General features: G+C 32.6%; 2 protein-coding genes and 1 pseudogene across 11 annotated transcripts in view; 1 reads left to right on the top strand and 2 right to left on the bottom strand.

Annotated features, from left to right (window-relative positions):
• LOC100678131 (carcinine transporter) overlaps positions 1-25,439 on the top strand; it is a 440,470-nt gene that overhangs the window by 236,005 nt on the left and 179,026 nt on the right. The window lies entirely within an intron of this gene.
• Positions 2,114-3,607, bottom strand: LOC116417621. Its single transcript, XM_031931630.1, has 2 exons — positions 2,474-3,607; positions 2,114-2,389 (listed from the first exon to the last, which is right to left on the bottom strand). The coding sequence occupies exon 1, from the start codon at positions 3,124-3,126 to the stop codon at positions 2,485-2,487; it is 642 nt and encodes a 213-aa protein (XP_031787490.1). The 5' UTR covers positions 3,127-3,607; the 3' UTR covers positions 2,114-2,389; positions 2,474-2,484.
• On the bottom strand, positions 21,631-22,371 carry LOC100116252 (annotated as a pseudogene).

Genomic DNA, 25,439 nt, shown 5'->3' with positions numbered 1-25,439 from the left:
CTACATTCTTAACAGTTTGACGTGCACCCTTCAAGGCTGATTGAATAACCTTGCGAGAAGATTTACTTGCGGTCATTGATTTTTTAGCCGCAGTCACTAACTTATTAAATTTCAGTCCCATTCCAGTTTTTCCTTTTAATTTCATAGCACTATTAACAGCCAAAGCAAATGCTTTTTCAGCAAGACTAGCATCTTTGGCTCTGACACGATGTGAAGCTTTATCAGCAAGCTTCTTGTCAGCCGCTTTACGATCTCCGTTTTTATCAGAGTATGCTATGTCATGTTCTTTACATGCCTGATCAAGCGGATTAATTCCAGGATCTCCTCTTTTCATTCGCTTTTTCAATTTGGTTCCGGGACCGCAGTATTGATATCCAGGAAGATGCAGCTCAAATAGCTAAGAAAAATTCTTCCATTGATCTCGTCTACTGGGATGATCCGAACGAGCTTATCGAGCGACTCCGATTATTGATTGCCGAACGATCTGCTGGAAATAACAATCACATCAATGAAATCCAATCCATTATTGAAGAATTTCGTGAAGCTGGACATATATATTGACACTCAACCTTCTCATTTGGATCAGTAGCACCATGAGTCTCGATGTGTTTGGAAGAAAACTTGAAGGCTCGCAAGTAGGTCGCGGTCCTCCAGGCATTGGTTTCAATTTTACATCAGACGGTGATTTTGATTTAGAAAATAAGCGGCTTTGCAATCTAGGAGCCCCACGTGATCCAAACGATGCAATCACCTTGAATTCACTGAAAGTTATCCTACAAACTGAAATAAATTATATAGCTTCTAAACTTGCTGGAATAAGTGAAGTTCTAGAAGAATATAAGCAGCAAGTTGAAAAACATCAAGTGGAAGTGGCTGCAAAACTGAAATATCTTTACAAAACAACTCAGCGTAATTACTATGGTGTTGATTATATCATTGAAGAATTGAATAGACAATTAAAAGATCGTATAGAAGAATTTCCAGTGGATTTTCATTCGCTATAGACGATAAAGATGGAACGTCAAAGAGTAGCTGAAGAGCTGCATAAGCCAGCACGTCGCCGCTACAAGAGAAGAAAATATGACATACGTGGCATAGATGAGACTTGGCAAGCTGATCTTGTTGAAATGATACCTTACTCCAAAGAGAACAAAGGTTTTCATTACTTACTCACTGTTATAGATATATTTTCAAAGTATGCATGGGCCGTCCCAGTCAAGTCAAAGAGTGGTAATGATGTCACTGCAGCTATGAAGTCGATATTGAAACAAGGACGATTACCGAAGAATCTACAAACTGACCAAGGAAAAGAATTTTACAATTCAAATTACCAAAATCTCATGAAAAAGCACAAGATAAACCTATACTCTTCACATAGTAATCTTCATGCAAGCATATGTGAAAGATTCAATAGAACATTAAAAAATGCAATGTGGATAGAATTCACCAAACAAGGAAGCTACAAATGGTTGAATATTCTGCCTAACTTGCTCAAAGGATACAATTCGAGAAAACATCGGACAACAGGAATCGAGCCTAAAAATGTTAACCAGGCAAATGAGAGAGAGGTCAAGAGACGATTTCCTAATGAAAAGTTACCACCGAAAAAACCGAAATTCAAAGTAGGAGATAAAGTACGAATAAGTAAGATCAAGAATGTTTTTGAAAAAGGTTATACACCAAACTGGTCTACTGAAATTTTCACAATAACGTGAGTTATAAAAACAAATCCGATAACTTACCACCTCAAAGTTTGTATGATAAACCAGTCTCCGGTGGCTTTTATGAAACGGAAATTCACAAAACATTGTTTCCTGAAATTTATCTTGTAGAAAAAGTTTTGAAGAAAAGTGGTAAACGCGTATTTGTTAAATGGTTAGGATTTAGTGACGAGCATAATAGTTGGATAAATAAAAATCAACTTCTTTAATATAACTGTAAAATCTATGTATATGGATAAGGAATTAGGTTGTAGTAAATAAAAAGTATTATGTATATTTAAATAAATTTATTTGTGTATTATTATGTACAAGTTACTGAAAAAAATATATTCTTTGGTAAAAAAACAATTTTGTATACTATTTATTGAGTGCTACTTTCGAACTTGAAAGAACTTTCACCCTGATATTTTAAAAATAAACAGAGATTGTTTGCAGTGCCGCAGAGTGAGTTAAAGAACGCTTCATCTTTTATAATTGCCGATGAAATCTTCTCTGGCAAGAAGACTTGAAAGCTGCTATCAACTTCGGCAACAATCTTCATACCGAATCTTGTCTTGACTTGTTTCAGTGCTGTCACCATGTACTGTTGATTTTTTTCCAAGTCTGTCGCCTTTTTCCTTGGCAAGAACTCTTGCTCAGCAATCTTATTGAGTGCAGATAGATCCATTCTGAAAAAGTGAAAGTAAGAATGTATGTTAGTGAAAAATATCTCATTGCTAAGAATTGAGGGAGAACTAAGAAATAGAACTTACTTATTATAGGGTTAGGTGAGTCTTGGTCTCTTTTCACAAGGTTGGTTGTTCTCGTTTGCTTCGATTGCTCGAATGTGCTCTCCGTCGTGCTGCGTCTGTTGATATAGCCCATTCCCCACCACAATTTCTGCCCCTTCCATAGCGTCTTGTAATATATCCCTTCTCCGTTCTCGTTCAGAATGTATAGCATCCAATGATGGATCCCAGTCATGCATTAACTCCCCCATCACATCATATTCGATCCTGATTTGTTCACCTTCATTGCCATAAAGTGTCATCCCCACTCGTGCTTCACTATTTTCATTGGTTTCTTCATTCCCCCTCTCAATTTTCACACCTCCACTTTCATTGGATATTTCATACCCCTTCTCTGCTTCCATCTCCACCTCTCTTTTATCTTGTTCTGCTTCCCCCTCTACTTGAAATGCTGCTTGCACCATCTGTTCCTCAATAATTCTATAATGACCCCAAGGCAAAGTGTCTATACTATGGTGTAATAAGTATCTTTTATTATCGTGAGGACTTAAGGCTATTTTATTCTGTTTTTCAGTATGCACTATGTGCAATTTTGAACGAATGTTGCACTGCTCGCGTTTTATAATAACAAGATCCTCTAGGCATCTTCGATAATCCTCAATCCTCCTCGCTTCCATCAACTAAAATACTATACATTTTACTTCGTAAACCTATGAATTCAGTAATCTTGCCACGGCATTCGTCTTTCATCAATCCAAGAACTTTTTTATTAACTCGTGGAATTCCAAACTGATTATTTTCATCATAATCAGAAGTATCAAACCTGTGGATGTCTTCTTTCATAATTTTGTACATATCAATATCTTCAACTTCGTATATTAAGCTATCAGTATCCGTATAGAGAAGTTTACATTTTTCTACTACTCGCTGTTTCATGTATGAGTAGTGGAAATCGTAAACTAATGTCTTAGACAAATCAAGGATACAAAGACCGACATAGATTGGTTTCTTGATTGTGATACTTGTCCTTTTCAGCTGAATGGCTACCAAATTTTCATCAAAGATAGCGCAACTATGAAAATTCGGAAGAGCTATGCGTGCTTCTGCTCCATATCTTCCCGTGAATTTATTTACTAAACGTACGTCTACACGAGACCGCTCTCGTTCGATGCACTTACCATAGACAGCGTTGATTAATAATTTATAGAAGAGTTTTTCGAACTCATTTTTGGCCTGCTTTCTCTTCTCTGTATTAAGTTCAACATATGGTTTGAGCCAGGCCTTCTGCTCAAAACTCAGAATCCTGTGCACCTTTTTCAATCGGAGTCCATTATCTAACGCCTGTTTAAGTGCTCGATAATGAATGACATACCTTGTTTTGTCATCCAGAGTAGTGAGAAGTTTCTTCTGCTTTGAGTCTGGTGGTGCACGGTGTTCTGCACAAAAAGGGAAATCTTGATGTTCATCATGTATCTCTTCAGGATATTCCAAATCCACTACAGCAAAGTAACCCGTATCTTCCTAAAAAAACCTTTAACAAGGTAAACATGTTGGCAAGTATAATTGTCTCTATATACCCCCACAGTAAATTTTCTATCAAATCCGAGTCTATATTTTATATGTTGATTTATTTTTATTCCAATAATTATACAATTTGACAATGGAATCTAATATATGCTTGTGATATTTTACAATTTAGTGTATCAAAATTAGTGAAATCTTATTTATACTTATACATTGTCAAGTATACTATAACTAATTTCTACTTAAACATTTTATCAAGTTACTATAATTAATTATGATGATAATTTCCAATTCCAGTTAAAGAAAGTTGTGAAATCTGTTGATACATTGTCAAATATTGTTTTTGCTTGTGCTTAGAAAAATAAAAGTTAACTTAAACTGATAATTATATCTTCAAGGTAATTTCGATTTCATGGATAGTTATTTTTATAAACTAGTGACATTTTGCGCGCTCCGCACGAGCAAACTACTTTTATTTGTATGCCTTTTAAACACGTCTTAAGTTTTGAGGTTAGAATTCCCGAAGCAATTTCGAAAAATTGTTTCAATTAATATAAAAAAAACATTTATTAAATAATGTATTAATTGTTTCATTATTTATTCAATTTACTTTTATATCATAAATAACTTTGTGAAAATAAAATAGATTTAAATTCGTTAATACTTTCTAAATTTTGTAATTTCGTGACCTATCAAAAGCAACCAATCAAATCTCGTTTTAGTCGGCTTTACTTTTCTCGTAAGGTATACTTGACGGACCCGTCGTCTTGTAGTTCACGATGTATGTTTCTATGTTTATATGTAACTAGAAATTGGCTTCGCGCGTGCCGCGCGCGTTGATTTTGTTGTTGTCGAACTCTTTGAAGTTTCTCCCTATTTCCAGTTACCCACCAATGAAATTCTTTGATTCTTTGATAACGCTCTGAATTGGCTCTGTTTAGAGGTCTAATTCGATATATCGCTATCTCCCTTTTATAGATATACATTATATGTTTATATGTTAAAGACGAGCATTTTTTACAAACAGCAGTCTGTTCGTGGCATAATTATAAGTATGTAATCATTCTAATTTTTAACAATATTATAATGAGAACAGGGTTTACTTTGAGTGATTAAATACGTCGATAATTTGCTAAATGTAATTTTCATACTTTTATAATTTTATATAACAATTGTAGATAACAATTGTAAATAACAGATGTAAGTTTTCACGACCTAAAAAAATAGTTAAGTCATTGAGATTACACTCAATTTTTAATAACTTGACAATAAAAATTAGTTATAATTTCAATTTGTTAAAAAAAATATTATTAATATTATTGTATGCTATGTAAAAATTGATGATACATCGATTATTTCACCGATCAACTACAAGACGACGGGTCCGTCAAGTATACCTTACGAGAAAAGTAAAGCCGACTAAAACGAGATTTGATTGGTTGCTTTTGATAGGTCACGAAATTACAAAATTTAGAAAGTATTAACGAATTTAAATCTATTTTATTTTCACAAAGTTATTTATGATATAAAAGTAAATTGAATAAATAATGAAACAATTAATACATTATTTAATAAATGTTTTTTTTATATTAATTGAAACAATTTTTCGAAATTGCTTCGGGAATTCTAACCTCAAAACTTAAGACGTGTTTAAAAGGCATACAAATAAAAGTAGTTTGCTCGTGCGGAGCGCGCAAAATGTCACTAGTTTATAAAAATAACTATCCATGAAATCGAAATTACCTTGAAGATATAATTATCAGTTTAAGTTAACTTTTATTTTTCTAAGCACAAGCAAAAACAATATTTGACAATGTATCAACAGATTTCACAACTTTCTTTAACTGGAATTGGAAATTATCATCATAATTAATTATAGTAACTTGATAAAATGTTTAAGTAGAAATTAGTTATAGTATACTTGACAATGTATAAGTATAAATAAGATTTCACTAATTTTGATACACTAAATTGTAAAATATCACAAGCATATATTAGATTCCATTGTCAAATTGTATAATTATTGGAATAAAAATAAATCAACATATAAAATATAGACTCGGATTTGATAGAAAATTTACTGTGGGGGTATATAGAGACAATTATACTTGCCAACATGTTTACCTTGTTAAAGGTTTTTTTAGGAAGATTTCACAACTTTTGAAAAGTATTATAAACATATAAATAGCAAATGAATATGCACAAATTCTGTAGATATTACCTATAAATTATTTTTCTTGCAATTTATAACTATTACAATATCTATTGTTTAATAAAGGCAAAAATAATAAAAATCTAATTATTTTCATTCAAATATTTCTAAAATACAATGCTTTAAAGCCTTTTGAAACATATTCTTCATATTTTTGTAAAACTGAACCATTACTTTAACAAAATATTTGTTAAAAGAAATAAAATTAGATATTTATATAATCAATAATTCGTTAATTAAAAATTTAGTTTAAGATGACTTAACCATGATACAACGGTGAAACAGAAAAATTATACCTGATGCCAACATTTTATATTGTGAAAGTTTTTTTAAGAATGATTTTATAACTTTAATTTTTTAATGGCCAGTGATTTCTTCTAAAAATAATAAGTAGGTATCTTTTGCGCCACGAGGCCATGGTCTTTGTTTAATATACGTATCATTTATTTCAAACCAATGGTTATTCTGACGTACCACATTAGTGTAATGTCCTGTTTCGATAGATTTACCGTGATGAAAAATGCAATTAATTACTTTATAGTTTTTTTTATTTATTCTGAGTACGGTTTTTGGTATATCTTTCATTCTGAAATTAGTTATTTTTGTAGTCGTCTGATGATCAACGGAAAACAATAGTAGCTGTAAAATTATAATTGTATTTTTTACGTGAATGGTAGTTTTTTGTAATCGTTTGCATGCGCAATGATTACTGCACTCCCCTTCGACATTTTTCCAATTATCTATATTATAATCAAAAACTTCTTGTAATGTATGTATATGCATAGGGTCAGGTAGACAAAGTGACAAAATGTAATTTGAAGTTGTTATGGAATTCCTTTCATCGCAATTCGAACACCTTGTCACAACATTAATTTCGTGTTTGATAACACTCTGCAAAAACATGGAAGCATTACAAAGATGTAAAAGAAATTCAGCAACATCTTGCTGCTCACAAGCAGAATATTGTTCATTTGCATATTCTCTTAATGCTTTGATATTAACAGGAGTTTTTGCTATATATTGATTAAAAGAATGTTTTAGAAGGTCAAAACCTTTGGCCTCCAATAGAATCCTTCTAACAGATGGACAATGAAACAAACTCTGTATACAAGCGTTAGCATAACAAGATACATTATCCTCATTTGGAAAACCATGAATAACCCAATTATTGTCAGATATGATATTTAATTTACTATTATTAGCCTGTATGTCCAAAATGTGTTTTGATATTGTCCACCGTCTATCTAGAACTGCATTGGGTCTACTAAACATGCAATCTTTTTGAATAACTAACGCTTGAAGGTCAGGGCGATATTTTTGTCTTAATCTGTTATATTGCAGGATCGCGGATGAATCAGCTTTAACATTTGTTGGATCAAAATTGATAAGATGCAAGCCTTGCAATTTCGTTACTCGTGATAGAGCGACATAAGTTTGCCCAGAACAAAATATAGAATTACCAGCTTCAACAATAGCATTTTCTAAACTTAAGCCTTGACTTTTGTGAATAGTTATTCCGTAACTGTTACAGATAGGAAATTGTTGACGTATTATATAAACTTTATCCATGATGACAAATTTGTATTCTAGTTTAGGAATCGAATGTTCTGTACCATCTTTTAATTTTATACGGACACTGGTGATTTCATCTCCCTTATCTTTAGCGACAGAAATTATAGAACCTATAGTGCCATTCACTAATCCAATCGAGAAATCAATATTTCTCCTAATCATAACTTTCGAATTTATTTTTATTTTGATTACACGCTCAATTCCACAAGCATTATCTTTGTCCTCATCTAACATTTTCAAAACTTTTTTCTGCAAATTTTTCGGACATTTGAAAGAATCATTAGCTATAAGATTTATATGTTCAGAATCAATTCTACTTAGCATAGCATCATTTAGAATATCGCACATATTCCTCGTTGGTAATAAACATACAGTATCAGTAGGTAATTTCTCATACACCGTACACAATTCTTGCATTATTTCAATACTATTTGTACTTGAAAATTTTATTTTTTGCTGTTGTAGAACATTGATATCAGTATCAGTAAGAAATCCTAACCTTAGTCTACTAAGTATTTCATTATATTGATTATCATTTTTTTGTCTCATGTTAATTGTCAGCTCATCGTACTCGAATAAAGTCCACAAATTAAATGAATTTATAGCGCCAATATATTTTTCAATTTCTTTTTTCGTTACTTCAACGAAAGCGAAATTTTCTCGAACAGGTGGAAGTTGGAGTAAATCACCAAATACAATAATATGTATTTTTCCAAACCAACCATCATCGCTTTCAGAAGTATTAAATATTTCAGTAAGACGTAAGTGAATATACATTAATGTAATATTAGATACCATGGATATTTCATCAATAATAATCAAGTCAACATTTTCTAAACTTTGCCGTACTTGTTTCAAAGCTGCAGACGATAGTTCTTTATATTTCGCTGTACACCCATGCTCCACTGGTAAATGCAAAAGCCTATGAATAGTTAAACCGGAAACATTGTAAGCTGCGATCCCAGTAGGTGCTGTAACAGCTGTCTCTTTCTGACGTATACTTATATTCCATGCAACAATAGTTTCGATTAAGAAACTTTTTCCAGTACCACCCGGTCCACTTATGAAAATTCTCAAAATTTTGTTATTAGACTGTAAAACAGAAGTAATTTTTTTGAAAATATTTGCTTGATCTACATTGAACCTTGAAATAGAATTTTCAATATCTGCTTCGTTCATTACGACTTTTTCGGCCATATCTTTAAAATCTCTCATCGCATTTTCTATCTCAATCGGAACACATCCTTCTGGCAAATTACCTGAATTAGATTTATTTTCTTGCGTTTCCAGCAATTGATTTTGAATAATTTCGTTCATCTTTTCCATAGCTTCTCGTATCGTTCCACATTTATCATGATACTTCATTGCATCCATTAATTCGTATTGTCTTGTTCGAAATGACATTGCAAAAGAATCTTCCCCATTTTTTAATTCATCGGTATCCCTCCAAGGTTGAAATAGTAGTAGTAGTGAATAATAATAATTTTCTGGTTGATTGATTGGATTATATTTCCAGTGATTGATAAGATAAGGCTTTTTCCGCTTTTTGCAAAAGAGACCTCCTGGCATCTCGTAATATTCAGCCTTATATACTGGTTTCTTTTTTATTATATCAAACCACTTTGCAAAGTCGTACAAACACAATGATTGTAATTCTTGAGGTCGGTTTGGATAATGGCTGTCAATTAATGAATCGTAAAATATATCTGTTGAGTCCGGTGGTAGTTTTTTTATTTCTTTAAATGGTTTAAGTTTTCTATTTCGTATCATTCTAACGTCTAACCATCTAATTACAGTATCAGTATCTGTAGCATGAAGAGGATGCCCTAACAATGCATCAGCTGCTTCGATTGCTCCGCACTCCCTGTGATTTAGGGCTCGCATAGAAAAAGACCAAAGCCGACTGCATAAAGATTTATTTGATTGAATATCGGAAAAATCTACAGTACTTTTTTCTCCTTTAGTTCCATAAGAGGATACGTATTTTGTTAACAGGTAAGAAGACTCGCAAATAAATTGCGCGTCATTATTACCCTCCCAAAGTACTAACAAAGCAGGTATATAATCATTAATACATTGTTCATCCGGTCCTCGTGGTAGATCATAGAATCTGCTCTTATTTCTTAATTTTCTTTTGTTCGCAATAGCTACAGAAACTTCTCTCAAAACTAATTTAGATGTTATTGGACGGGGAAATCCAAAACGACAAGCGCTCTTGAAACCTGTTTTAGTTTTTTTTTACGCATACAATAGTTATTATGTGTATGACGTTGATAAGCCATAACACGTCTATGAAGTTCCGGTGAAATCTGTTTATTAGGAATTCGACATGTAATGTTTTCTAAAATAAATTTTTGGATTTCTTTATTAGGTGCTTTACCGTAAACAGGTGCATCATGAATCCAAAATAAACAATGATAATGTGGCAATCCTCTACCCTGGTATTCACAAGCATAATAATAATGAGCTACTTTTCCTATTGGATGAGCCGAAGAAAGTATATAAGCTAGCATCGCTTGGAATTTGTTCCGAATATACCTTGAAGCTGACACAGGATCAACAGCTATAAGTTCGCTAATAGATCTTTTATCGTTTTCCCAACAATTAGCTTCGCGTATGTATTCAGCTAATGCAGACCACATCCACTCACCAGGGCTTAAAGTAATGAAAAACGTAGCTGGTCCGTATTCATTCATCATGCATTCTAGATCATTTCTAACCTGTTTCCAATATGCTTCAGTACCTCGCAAACGAGAAAAAATACTTTCTAAATTGGATTCTAATTGATCTTGTTCTAATTGTTCTGTAAGGTCTTTTACTGTATATTTATAGTGTGGATTAACAACATTTAATTTATGGAAGATTCCAGCGCTGATTTGTCTTATATTATTATTAAATAACAAATAAAATAAGTACTGAATATTCAATCTAAACTGTGAGTGTTTAGATGTCAATCTAGATCTTATATAATCAAAATCCCTCAATCTTACAGATCTTTTTTGATGCTGGCCATACATTCCGTAAGGATACAAGTCTGGAAAGCATTTTAAATCTAAATCTTCAGCACGAACATCCAAAGCAGTAGCATATATTTGAAGCATCTGATATAATTTTGAGTCAGTTTCATTAATTTTTTTTTGTATGTAATGGATAAATAGAATACTGTTCATAATATGGGTCTGACTGGTATTTCTGTGTTAGTAATGGAGCTATTTGTGGCTTTTCATGTGGGTTTGTTTCCGTAGCAATTTTGTCAACATTTTGATTAGATATATTTTCAGAATCGTGTTCGTATTCATTATTTTCTGTATCATCATTATCTTTAGCCAAATCTTCATACTGTAAATTTAAATTTCCAAGAATGTCTCTAACTTGTTCAGGGCAAGATGGTATCTGTATATTAAAATATAAAGGATTCCAACGTTTTAACCAATGCAAAGCATGCCATATTTTCTTAACATCAACATAATCTTCCCAAATAATTTTACCTTTTGTCGGGTTACCTCGTATTAAAATAAACATTTCATGATTAATATTTAGAGGTTCGGTATCAGGACAAATTTTTTTTAAGGTTTCCTCTAAAGGTAATGGTAAATGAAAAGTTCTACCTGTAACTTTATCAATTTTGCAATAATTGGGTACATTTTTCTTCATCACTGTACTCATTTTAACAATTGTTTGGAAAGCTTTGGCTCGTTGTATCAACATTCTTTCATACGTATTTAAAGTTTTTATTTCATTAGGGACTTCTTTAACGTAAAGTTCATTTAAAACACATGTAGATGGTAATATATATTTTTTCAACTTACCACTGCAGCATTTACAAACAAATCCAGTATTAAAATTTGAAGAATCGTATAATTCTTTTAATCTTTTCCAGTAATTTTGTTCTTCAGGAATATGTATATCGAGTAATTGTTCCACCAAATTCGTTTGCTCAAAGTATTTATCAACAAATTCCATACTGCGCTCACAACAAAGTCTTTCGCAAGAAACGCAAGGAATTTTAGGTGGATCCATATCTATTTTAGTGTACTCTTTTATACCCTGGCTATATTTATTTTTTATTTGAGTTTCATTTAAGCAAATTTCATCGTTAGTGCTATTAACAAATATTGCTTCTTGTTCAGCATTTAATGCAACGTTATTCAATACCTCGATATCAATATTATTTAAAGCACTTTCGATTTTTTCAATTTGTTTATAAATATCAATTATTTTATATAAACATCGTTTGATGGTGCGGAGTTTTGGATAATGGACAGATAAAATGTTTAATTTTAAAAATTTCGATGTGCATAACAAAGGTTTGCTATAACAAATAATCGGATGACCTTGTTTCACTGAAGTATGAGATTGTGCTGAACAATTATCAATTTTTTTCAAAAAGTTGTAAGCATTTACATATGTAACATCAATTAAATCTTGAAAGAAATTGTTAAGTTCATTTAATACATCTGGATCAACTTTTTTACAATAATCATTACATTGCCAAGTCTTACTTTTAGTATTCGATTCTATCGTTGGTAGAATATTTATTGTTTGTCCTTGTTCGTTCAAAATAATATGTGTTTGTAGTTTATCGATTTGTCCATTTGTGAAATTGTATGTTGATTCGCCAAAATATCCTTCCGAAGAAGAAGTATGTTTAGGTAAACCACATAAAGCAGTAAGCGCATAAGAACAATTATCGTCATCTATAGATTCACCGCCTAATCTAGTTAAAGAAACTTCAATTTTGTCCTTACAATTTTGCAATTCTCTTTTTACTTTCGAAACATTATTATCTCGAACATAAAAAGCAGATGTGACTAATTTGTCAGCTTCTATCCTACGATCTAATTCAGATGGACAATCTAATTTTTGCATAACATTTTCTATATATTTTTCTTTTGTTTGTAATAAATTTTTTGTCGATTGTTTCATTGTGATAGATTTGTATTTCTTTGCAATTTTCTTAGCTAACCTACTTTTAGACTTAACAACGCTTCGTTTTAAGCTCATTTCATGTGTCTTGTTTTTTCTTTGAACTAAAATTTTTTCCTTATTTGATTCGTAATAGTTTTTGACACTAACTAATCGTTTCTCTTTATGCAAGTGATACCGTAATCTTTGCTTTTTCAATATTGGTTCTCTGTTTTCTTGATAACGCTTACCATCAGACTTACGTTTTCTCGACTGACGAGTAAGTTTTGAAGCATGGTTGTTACCGGCGTCAGAGGTGCTGGCATTTGAAAGTTGTTGTTGTGGTAATATAATTATGTTGTTACTTTGTTTTTTTTTTAATTTGTAAGATGTAGATTTCTGTATTATTTTTTTTTTATTTGATTCATAGTAGGATTTATTTTTCTCACAAACTTTGCGTTTCCTGGAAAGCTTGTTATCTTTTGAAATGAGTTGCTGTAAAAGTGGCGATTCATAATTGTTACTTTTAATATTTTGTGAATTTACAAACAAAGAAACAGTAGATGATTGACATTTATTTTCATTACACTTATTTGAGTCAGGTGAGCAATTACTGTTTGGTTGATTGACAGGTAACGAATTTCTTAAACTTGAGTTAATTTTCTCTGTTACTGCAACCTTTTGTAAAGTAAAGTAATCATGGTGTACGATTTCATGTGTATTACAGATTTTGTCGTTATTTGTACGTAACTGATTTCTTTCTTTAATTTGTGAATTCTTAGTAGTAAAACTATTGGAATTGTGTAAGTTGTTGATGTTTTGTTCATATTGTTTTTTAGATTCAATAATTTGCACGACATTAATTGACGGTGCGTTAATTTTTTCTAAAAACAATAAATATGCATCTTTTGCATACAAAGGCCATAAGCTTTGCTTAAGTTCTGAATCACTTACTCTTAACCACTTATTTTTGTCACGTAGCATATTAGTGTAATGACCAGATTGAAGGCTGTCGCCATGATGGAATATGCCACTTATAACTTTAAAATAATTATTATTTATCAAAACTGTTTCTTCTGGTACATTTTTAATTCTCAAATTAGTATATTTTGAAGGCTCACCATACTCGTTAATTTTAAATATGTTCAATTGCAAAATTAGAAGCTTATTATCTGTATTTAATTCCATCTTTTCAAGTTTTTTATTTTGACATCCATTGTTACAAATAATGTCTGTAACTTTCCAACTTCCTATATTATAATCAACAATGTCCTGTAAACTGAAAATTTCCTCATTCTGCGGAAATGCCAACGGTAAGATATAGTTCAGAGTAGGGTTTGAAGATCTAGTTTCATTACAATCAGAACATCTTAAAATAATATTTAATTTATGGTTCAGTAAGTCATGTAAAGTAATTGATTTATCACATAGATGCATTATGAATTCAGCAACATCCTGTTGCACTGTATCCTTGTACTGCTTATGAGTAATTACTCTTAGAGCACGTACATCAAAAATCTCTTTTTGGATATATTTTTTGAAAAAAACATCAATTCCTGCTAAATCTAAAGTTTTATTAAATTTCTGCCTTATAGGTTTACAGTGCAATAAGCTTTGTAAAGATGAGTTGGCATAACAAGATACGTTATCGTGATTAGGTAATCCAACAACATGAAAACAATTATTAGATATATTCGAAACAACTTGTGTCTTTACTGTACAATATTTGTTATTAAACATATCATTTTGTGATACAGTGCTCTGCACTTGATCATATGTCGTGTTATTAGAAGATTTTAATAAAGAAATTTTAATCCCTTGTCTTTTCAAAAAAGATTGTGAACTTATATGCTTATTATTGTCACGAATTATAGGAAAATGAGTAAGATGACTGTTCTCTAACATTTCATAAAGATGTTTCCGTAATTTTTGAGAATCATAAGTTATATTAGCGGGATTCTTTTGGAAAATCAACGACGTTGCAAATGCGATTGCATAAACACCGCAATCATCAGAATTTGTTTGATTCTGTACTGTAGGAAAATAAATAGGAATTTCATCAAAATATGGAAATAATTTTCTTAAAAACTTTTCATTGCACACATGCAAATACTTTTTATTTATAGAATCGTATATAAAAATAGATTTGGTGTCATAGTAACAACAAATCCAATGACCATTTATACATTTGTTACATAAATCATTGCAGCTATGTAATAATTGTACATGAGGGACGTTACGTGGTATAGGTTTAATGCGATCTGAATTGGGATCGAGCATTATATTTCTAAGATACAACGTAGTACGTGGTTCAAAAATAGTATGATCAGATATCATGCTATGAAATTTATCAACATGTATGTCTGTTAAACGAGATCCATGAATAATTTTTGACATTTCATTATTGTTAATAACAAACTTATTTTTTTGTTTTTCCATCGTAGACAATTAAAATAAATAAAAATAGACAACAAATCTTGGATATTAGATAAAAATTTATTAAAATTTTAGATCATACAAAACTTTAAAATATGGACCTGTGTATAAATAATATAATATATATTTAGAGGCGCACGATGCAGCCAACTTGGGGGCGCACGAAGCAGCCAACTTAGGGGCGCACGAAGCAGCCAACTTGGGGGCGCACGAAGCAGCCAACTTGGGGGCGCACGGAGCAGCCAAATTAGGGGCGCACGAAGCAGCCAACTTGGAGGGCGCACGTAGTTACCAAAGTATGGTATCGACCTAATGGCGATCCAAAACCTGAAAAAATAAAGAATATATTAATTAATAATTGCGCTCTCTCGGGCGCTTACACACGCCGTGCCGTAAAGTACGACTTATTATCGCACTAGTATCGTAATATACTATATATATATATATATATATATATATATATATATATATATATATATATATACACAATGTTTTAATTATTTAAAAAGGAATAAACAAACATTTGTTACAAGCGGTTAACTAACACGGAAATACCACAGCAAGGATAAGAGTATCCAGCCGTTCCGTGTTCCTCGTTCCATGTTTCAAATTGATTTCCGCGTGACCATGCTTTTTGATCGCTGCTCACGTTGTGGTTTATTTTGAATTTTAATTTTTTAATTGATCATCAATCTTCCATGTGAAAGATAACTCAATCAGTACAAGTATTGAGTAACTACAGATTATAAAACACAATACCTAGTCTACGTCAACAGCTACCGTACATAACTAATTAATATTTACATATATATATATATATACCAAAAAATAAGGAACGACGTAACTGTAAGTACCTGACAACATAATAAGTAACCCTTAACACCACGACGCGATGTTCAAACATCAGTTACATGCAAAACTACGGAGCGCACTTCTCAAACCTCGTCATTGACCATCATAAACACCTAGGCACCGTCTTTGAACAATATTTATACCTAGACAACAAAAACTACGAAGCGCACCATCTTGACCTCGTCATCGGTCACCCTATGTACCTATATACTGCCCACCTCAGCTGTATTCATACCTAGACGCTAAAGACTACGAAGCGCACCTCCTGGACCTAGTCATCAGTCACCTTAAACACCTAGACGCCGTCCTCGAGTAGTAGTTACGTCTGGACACCAAAAGCTATAGAGCGCAATACCTGGACCTCGTCAACGATTCACCTGGTTTCCTAGTTACTATACCCTGAATCATAGATAATACACTTCAGAGGTCAAATTAAAAAAATATCTGTAGTAATATCAAAATAAGAATAAAATATTTCAATTCAGGTAAAAATGATGTAATATTGAAGAAGATAATTCCAGGAGACGACGTTGATACTGTCCACCCTGGGACCCAGGTACCTCGGAGACCGTTGCTGTCGCGATATTCGTGTTCTACGACCCCAAAAACCCCCGTGTAATGAGTTTCGACTATTTATATTACAAATTCCGATAAAACTGTAGGAGACGACGTTGATACTACTAGAATAGATTCGACAGGAGGAACACGGAACGGCTGGATTCCGAATATTAATAAGCGGAAAATGATTGATTACTAAATTCAAATTAAAAAAATATCTGTAGTAGTATCAATAAGAATAATATATTTCAATTCAGGTCAAAATGATGTAATATTCAAGAAGATAATTCCAGGAGACGACGTTGATACTGTCCACCCTGGGACCCAGGTACCTCGGAGACCGTTGCTGTCGCGATATTCGTGTTCTACGACCCCAAAAACCCCCGTGTAATGGGTTTCGACTATTTATATTACAAATTCCGATAAAACTGTAGGAGACGACGTTGATACTACTAGAATAGATTCGACAGGAGGAACACGGAACGGCTGGATTCCGAATATTAATAAGCGGAAAATGATTGATTACTAAATTCAAATTAAAAAAATATCTGTAGTAGTATCAATAAGAATAATATATTTCAATTCAGGTCAAAATGATGTAATATTCAAGAAGATAATTCCAGGAGACGACGTTGATACTGTCCACCCTGGGACCCAGGTACCTCGGAGACCGTTGCTGTCGCGATATTCGTGTTCTACGACCCCAAAAACCCCCGTGTAATGGGTTTCGACTATTTATATTACAAATTCCGATAAAACTGTAGGAGACGACGTTGATACTACTAGAATAGATTCGACAGGAGGAACACGGAACGGCTGGATTCCGAATATTAATAAGCGGAAAATGATTGATTACTAAATTCAAATTAAAAAAATATCTGTAGTAGTATCAATAAGAATAATATATTTCAATTCAGGTCAAAATGATGTAATATTCAAGAAGATAATTCCAGGAGACGACGTTGATACTGTCCACCCTGGGACCCAGGTACCTCGGAGACCGTTGCTGTCGCGATATTCGTGTTCTACGACCCCAAAAACCCCCGTGTAATGAGTTTCGACTATTTATATTACAAATTCCGATAAAACTGTAGGAGACGACGTTGATACTACTAGAATAGATTCGACAGGAGGAACACGGAACGGCTGGATTCCGAATATTAATAAGCGGAAAATGATTGATTACTAAATTCAAATTAAAAAAATATCTGTAGTAGTATCAATAAGAATAATATATATCAATTCAGGTCAAAATGATGTAATATTCAAGAAGATAATTCCAGGAGACGACGTTGATACTGTCCACCCTGGGACCCAGGTACCTCGGAGACCGTTGCTGTCGCGATATTCGTGTTCTACGACCCCAAAAACCCCCGTGTAATGAGTTTCGACTATTTATATTACAAATTCCGATAAAACTGTAGGAGACGACGTTGATACTACTAGAATAGATTCGACAGGAGGAACACGGAACGGCTGGATTCCGAATATTAATAAGCGGAAAATGATTGATTACTAAATTCAAATTAAAAAAATATCTGTAGTAGTATCAATAAGAATAATATATTTCAATTCAGGTCAAAATGATGTAATATTCAAGAAGATAATTCCAGGAGACGACGTTGATACTGTCCACCCTGGGACCCAGGTACCTCGGAGACCGTTGCTGTCGCGATATTCGTGTTCTACGACCCCAAAAACCCCCGTGTAATGAGTTTCGACTATTTATATTACAAATTCCGATAAAACTGTAGGAGACGACGTCGATACTACTAGAATAGATTCGACAGGAGGAACACGGAACGGCTGGATTCCGAATATTAATAAGCGGAAAATGATTGATTACTAAATTCAAATTAAAAAAATATCTGTAGTAGTATCAATAAGAATAATATATATCAATTCAGGTCAAAATGATGTAATATTCAAGAAGATAATTCCAGGAGACGACGTTGATACTGTCCACCCTGGGACCCAGGTAGCTCGAAGACCGTTGCTGTCGCGATATTCGTGTTCTACGACCCCAAAAACCCCCGTGTAATGAGTTTCGACTGTTTATATTACAAATTCCGATAAAACTGTAGGAGACGACGTTGATACTACTAAAATAGATTCGACAGGAGGAACACGGAACGGCTGGATTCCGAATATTAATAAGCGAAAAATGATTGATTACTAAATAATTATGGCGAATTACCTAATTATCACGTTTATTAGGTAATTCAGAAATCGGAAAAGATTCGCGTTGATTTTATGCATTCTTCTCGGGATATCATTTAAAAAACCCATATTTACATAATTTTTTATGTGATAAACATATACATGTTTCTAAAAACAAAATTAGAGAAATTTAATTCATCGATCAGCGATCACATTACATTTTAAACTCATTTTACTTAATCTATTCTATAAAAATTTTGCCCATAAATAACAATAAAACAAAAATAATTATGTAATTATTTACCTTGGTACGAGAGCTATACAACTGCAAGGGTGTATAGGAATCCTTTCTCCCAATTTGTTTATGGACGGCTGAGGAAGTAGATCTTGAGTAGAACCCTACTTTATTACTATTTATTTGTTGATTGATATGTAATTGATATCCGTACTTAGCGATAGGCGAAGCGGCTGTCAGTTCAGAGCTTTGAGCTTTGACTAACCTAATGTATGTAGGTATATAAAGTACAAGTTCCAAATTCATCCACCAGCAGCACTGACCTAACCCAACACAATAGTTAAACCTCTATACCGACCGGTACCGACGAGCGATTGCGCGTTTCTGTGTTCTTTGTGTCACCGGCATTTGAATCGAAAACTTTCATAAGTTATTATTTATTGTCAAAGTGCACGAAGATATGGGCGAAAATAACGAAGGAAGCAACAACTTGGCTATGGCTAATTTGGCAATTACAAATGGTAAATAATTTATGTATCTATTTCTAAAAAGAATAAGTCAAAGCACATTTTAAATAAAATATATCGAAACGTATAATATACATTTTAACATTATCATGTTTTTAATAATAATAAATATGATTTTTACAGAGCGTGATGATCTACAGTTCCAAGTTGAACAAATGGAGGGAATTTTGGAAGATTATCAGCAAGATGAAAGGGCAGGTGTCCACCCTTTATTTCCTGATTGTAAGTTCAACTTTTAAATATTAATATAACATTTTATATGAATATATATAGTTTTAATATGAACTTCTGATTTTTTTTAAGTAAACCAGCAACGCAATCAGGACCAAGTCAATGAAGCCGCTAGAGGAGGACAAGCTGGTATCAATGCTGGTGGACGAGCTCAGGGAGTTGGTGTTAATGCTGGTGGACGAGCTCAGGGAGCTGGAGTCAATGCTGGTGGACAAGCTCAGAGAAATCCGCCACCAGAAAATGGTAAATATTATTTATCACTATATTTAACTAATAATACCATCATTTTTATGAATTATGTCTGATTGGGTAAATTTGAATGATTGCAGTTCCAAATCATGGCAGAAGAGGTGTTCGAGCAGGCCAAAATCGAAGACGCTTCAAGCGTCACTTGAATCCCTATGAAAGGGATTTGAAGAATGCTGCAGACTTTTTTATTAACATGGTGCACTCTAGCACTGCCCGAACAAGGGAAAATTTAGAAAAGGAAAGAGAGTGGAGAGCAAGGCAGGAAGCTGAAGATTAAAAAAGTAAATATTAGTAAATGAAAAATAAAAATAAAGTTTTTATATGATAAAATAATAAAAGATTATTTTGTAAATAAGTTGTTTGTTTCATTTTTAATATCACAGATAAATTCTTTGTTTATCATATAGCTTTTAAGAAAATCAAGTATTGATATACGTAATTCAAAATTATATACTTGGTACTTTAATATATTAAAACAAACAAGACATTTTCTCCAAAGTATTTTTGTTATAAAACAAATTTAATAAGTAAAATACTAAAAAAAAAAGAAAATACGTACTAAGAGCTCTGTATGATTAAGATCAATTCAAAGTCTGTCTTCATCTTGTTCAATACGTCTTTTATTTTCTTCCAAATGCATCAAATCATATCGACTAGAAATCACTAAAGTATTACACATATATATCACACACTATCCTCTTGTTATCACACACTACAGACTAGAAATCACTAATATTCCCTACATAATATATCCAAACTTGATCCGTTTCAAGATAAAAATTTCCATTATAGTAGACGCATTGATAAATAAATGAGCAATTCAATCAATTGAACAATGCTGGAATTACCAAAATCTCTTACATACCAACTTGTTAAACTTCCATTTCAGTAATCTGTTCAGTATCTCCTTTAATCATTGCTTCATAATTAGGCTTAATAGATACTAAATCTGACCTTACAAGTCCATACAGTTGTCCTTCCGCAGAATTTTCATCCATTATAAGCCGAGTTCCAAAATCTTTCATTAGAGCTTTGTGGATCTTGAATGCCACGATAGCGTTACATTACTGGGCATGGTTGTCATATTTTCCCAATAACATTCTATAAATAGAATAATATCCCGATATTTATTATCTTATTTGTACTCTATTATTTTTCTTACACTTAAACTTTCTTACACTTAAACTTTCTTCTTTTTTTACACGTAAATACATAGTTTGTCATGAAAGATACCAGCCTCACTGATATCCAACACACGATTCATGGAACCATCTCGAGCAACTAGCACACAATAATTCAGCAATATTTAAGTTTTTGTGTTTACCACTATATTTATATTTCTATAGTTTGTCGTAAAAGATACCAGCTTTTCTAACTGATATCCAACACACGATTCAGGGAACCATCTCGAGCAACTAACACACAATCATTCATCACTGATTTATCACTATTCTATATTTTTATTTATTTAGACCACTGATTTATCACTATTCTATTTTTATTGTCATAAAAGATACCAGCTTTTCTAACTGATATCCAACACACGATTCAGGGAACCATCTCGACCAACTAGCACACAATCATTCACCACTGATTTATCACTATTCTATATTTTTATTTATTTAGACCACTGATTTATCACTATTCTATTTTTATTGTCATAAAAGATACCAGCTTTTCTAACTGATATCCAACACACGATTCAGGGAACCATCTCGACCAACTAGCACACAATCATTCACCACTGATTTATCACTATTCTATATTTTTATTTATTTAGACCACTAATTTATCTAGTGAGCATACATAACAATTTCCTTTTCATATGCATACTTTAGAGGCTTGCATCTGGGAATCGTGCCCTCTCCTTCCAACAATAACGAAATCATTTTCATTCATATCTGCATTTAACAATGCAGCACCTCTGTCTAAAGCTTGCCTTCGAAATATACCACAAAAGGTGCAATTATTCTTTTTACCAATCTGTTTAACAATTTCATCCATAGTCCAACCATACAAATCTTTATAAAATAATATTTTCAATGGCAACTGATAATCATCTCGATTCTGTTTGACTGTCTCAAGACTGTCATCTCTGTATCCGCTAATTCCTTCCTCAATGGACAATAAAAACAATTCCAATCCATAGTCATAACGCTCATTAAGAAGTTTCAAAATATAAGCGAGTACAGTAGAATCTTTTCCGCCTGATGCTCCAATGGCAACCTTATCTCCTCTTTTAAATAATTCCCCTTTCACTATTGTCACATGTATTTCTGTTTCAAAACAATCATAAAAGCACTCTTTGCACATAGGATCATTGGTTTTTGGCCTCTATGAATAAACAAAAAAATTAGAGTTTAGAATAAAAAATCAATGTGCTTTTTTATTTTAAAAAATGTGTACTTACTTTTAAAACAGCATTTTTGTCACATCCTACTCTATTACAAAGGACTGGCATTTTGCAGTTTTGATATAGCAGTCAATTCTATTTTTATTTATTTAGACCACTGATGATCAATTTCCTTTCTAATCTGAAAAAGAAAAAAGAAAAAAACACAAAGTAAATTTGTCTATATACTAAAAATACACCGATTATATTTGAAGAACATTAAATACTTATCTGATAATTAAATAATAATATTACTATTGTCCGTAATGTGATTGTTTGTAGTATAATGTAAAAAATAATTTAGGGTTAAGATACGGAAGAGCAGACGATCAGTCTCCTGCAGACTATCATCAAAAAATATATCCTGCAGACTATATATCTATATATAATAAGCGGAAGTCACGTGCCCGGAAGACTGAAACCAACATCGGGTGAAGGAAGACTACATCGGGCGAAGCGAAACATAAACTCGCTAATTTCATTTATTTATAATTTATAATAGAAATACTTTTCGAATATGAATATTCTTTTATGTGAAAGATACAATTAAAAACTTTCATATAAGCACGTCCAAGATACATATATAAGATTGAAAACTATGATAATAAATCGACGAGAGTTGCAGAACAGTAAAATCAAAGTATATAAGGTCCGCCATACAGCGCCCGAAAGCAACGTACGTACTGTTAGTACTTATACTTGCCATCGTGGCGCTGTCGCGCCCCTTGATCAAAATCTGGTGCTGCATTGAAAAAATATGGATTTGTCTCATATTTAATCCATTTAAATTTTTCAACCGGTAAATGCTGCACCATTGCCCAGCCATAAAGGTTATTAATATCATAATATAAGACTGTCTTTGCTTTCTCTTTCTCATCGTATGAAGAACCCATGTACGGATTGTTGGCTTTAGCATACCGATTAGAACACTGGCTTATTTCTCCCCGAATGCCTGCTTCAATACACATTAGCATGTCAATATCCGTAAGAAGCTCCAATTCTACCTTAGTCATTTTAAGAGCTGCTGAAAATGTCAGCCCAGGGGTCGTGTAAAAGTGAGCAGGACACAAATCATATGCTTTGAGAGATGTTTCTCGAAAACTTTCAAATACATCAGCTAATAGTAGAACGTCAGTTTTCAAATATAGATCAGAGTACTCTCCTAGCGTTCTTGTATTAAACTTATCCCAGACTTGAATAGCATGCTTGTAATCTTCTTCAGCAATATGAGAGTCAGTTAGTTTATTGTAAAACTCGTTCTTTTCTGGCAGTTTTGTCGATTCTAGCTTATCTAATCCATCCACGAAATCATATGGAAATACGCCTTTCCGTCGAAGAAGACCAATCTTCTCATCTGTGAATCCATCTAATTGAAACTCCTTCGTTGCTATCGGTACATTTTCTAGGTATGATGCAAGTTTCTCTAAAGATGATGGGAGAAAACGCCAAGAATGTATGAATCCAAAGTTAATGTCGCTCCCATCTACGTATTTTGTGAAAGAAATATATTTCTCTTTATTATGTGGTAGTAGAGTGACTCGACCTTTCATTAATGTAGAAGTGGCTATCTCTTTTAAAATAAAGTGTGTGTCATAATTGAGGTTATGAAAAACCACCGGAATAAATCTTGAATCCTTATAATTCAAATTACATGAATTATCAGCTGCACCTCTGAAACTGAAGAGAAAAGAAGACTTTCTTAGAATCGCCAAAAGAAATTAATTTTCTTGATTAAAATATATAAACAACCTGATAACATACCGTCCTGTAAGATGACAATGATCTCGGACTGCGAGTTCTTCGGTACGAATTGCTTTTCGACATATATGACAGACTGTACTCCTTCGGAAAGATAATTCTTCTAAATCTGTAAGTTTCATAGGTTTTGGATTCGTGTACAGAAGATTAATCTTCTCTCCTATCAATTTCATTTCTTGAACAAACCATTCTGCAGGCGACCCTCCATCTCCAATATTTTTTCTATATGATTTGTAGCCAGATAATCTGTCATCAAAGCTACATTTCATATAGTATCCTATGCTGTATGCTTCATGAAGTTGAAAAGCATTCTCATTCTCAGTAGGTTTTAATAAACATTCAAAATCAGCATAGATAACAAAAGGAACTTTTTCATTCTTATTGTAATCTTCGAATTTGAGAATGTTATTCTTAGAGTCAGGTAGATTGATTCGGCAATTATTCCAATGTTTACAATCATTTTCATGAATTTCCAATCTTTTTTCACTATAAAATATTTGTAAACATCTATCACAGTGATAAGATTTTATATGAGTTTTAGACAGTTGAGAACTCAGAAGACGGGAGATGCTTTTGATCAAAACATAGTGGTATTTAGTCATGATTCCGTCATCAGCACAATTATTTTCTTCACGCTCGTCTATGTAAAAATCTTGAATAAGAAGTAGATTTACATGTTTTTCCTTCTTTTCAGACGAAATGTGACAAGGCGATACTTCAAACTTTGCTCCATACTTTCTAAGCATGTATACGTTTACTGAAATATTGTTGAGTTTTTCAAATTTCGGTATACTTTTTAGTTTTACTGGAAATTCTATATCATCAAAGTTCAACACATTCTCGTGCAATCGATATTGATTAACTCTATTGGCATTTGTTTCACTAGGATATAATGCTGAAAGTATAGCATACTTAAAACACTGATTGTCATTATTGCGAACATTTAGACATGTTTTTTTCTTCTCTATAAACTTTGGAAGAGGAATATAAGAAGTGCCCTTGATTGGAGAATATTTTTTCATATTTATGCACAAACTTATGATACTCTTGAGAGTCCAGCCAGAGTCCTTTTCCTGAAATTCTTCTAATTGTGTGAGAATATACTCTTTTATTCTATTTTTGAACCATTCTTGTAAGTCTGTTGATAAGTATGCAGCAGTACTTTCAGTCGTAAAATATTTTATATCTGTTGTTTCTTCTCCATTTTTTTGCATTGAAAATTCTGCGATGAAATCAGAATTAACTGTTAAAGCATTATACTCTTTTAGACATGCTTTTGCCTTATCTTTGAATAGCAGTTGTGCATCATCCAAAAAACTTAAAACGTCCACATGTTTTAAGTTCACTACTACACCAGTCCGTATTCGGTTTTCAAAAGC

The sequence above is a fragment of the Nasonia vitripennis genome (genome assembly GCF_009193385.2).
Source record: "Nasonia vitripennis strain AsymCx chromosome 1 unlocalized genomic scaffold, Nvit_psr_1.1 chr1_random0003, whole genome shotgun sequence".
Taxonomy (NCBI): domain Eukaryota; kingdom Metazoa; phylum Arthropoda; class Insecta; order Hymenoptera; family Pteromalidae; genus Nasonia; species Nasonia vitripennis.
The sequence above is the reverse complement of the archived record's forward strand: the minus strand, read 5'-3'. Positions and strand labels throughout refer to the sequence as shown.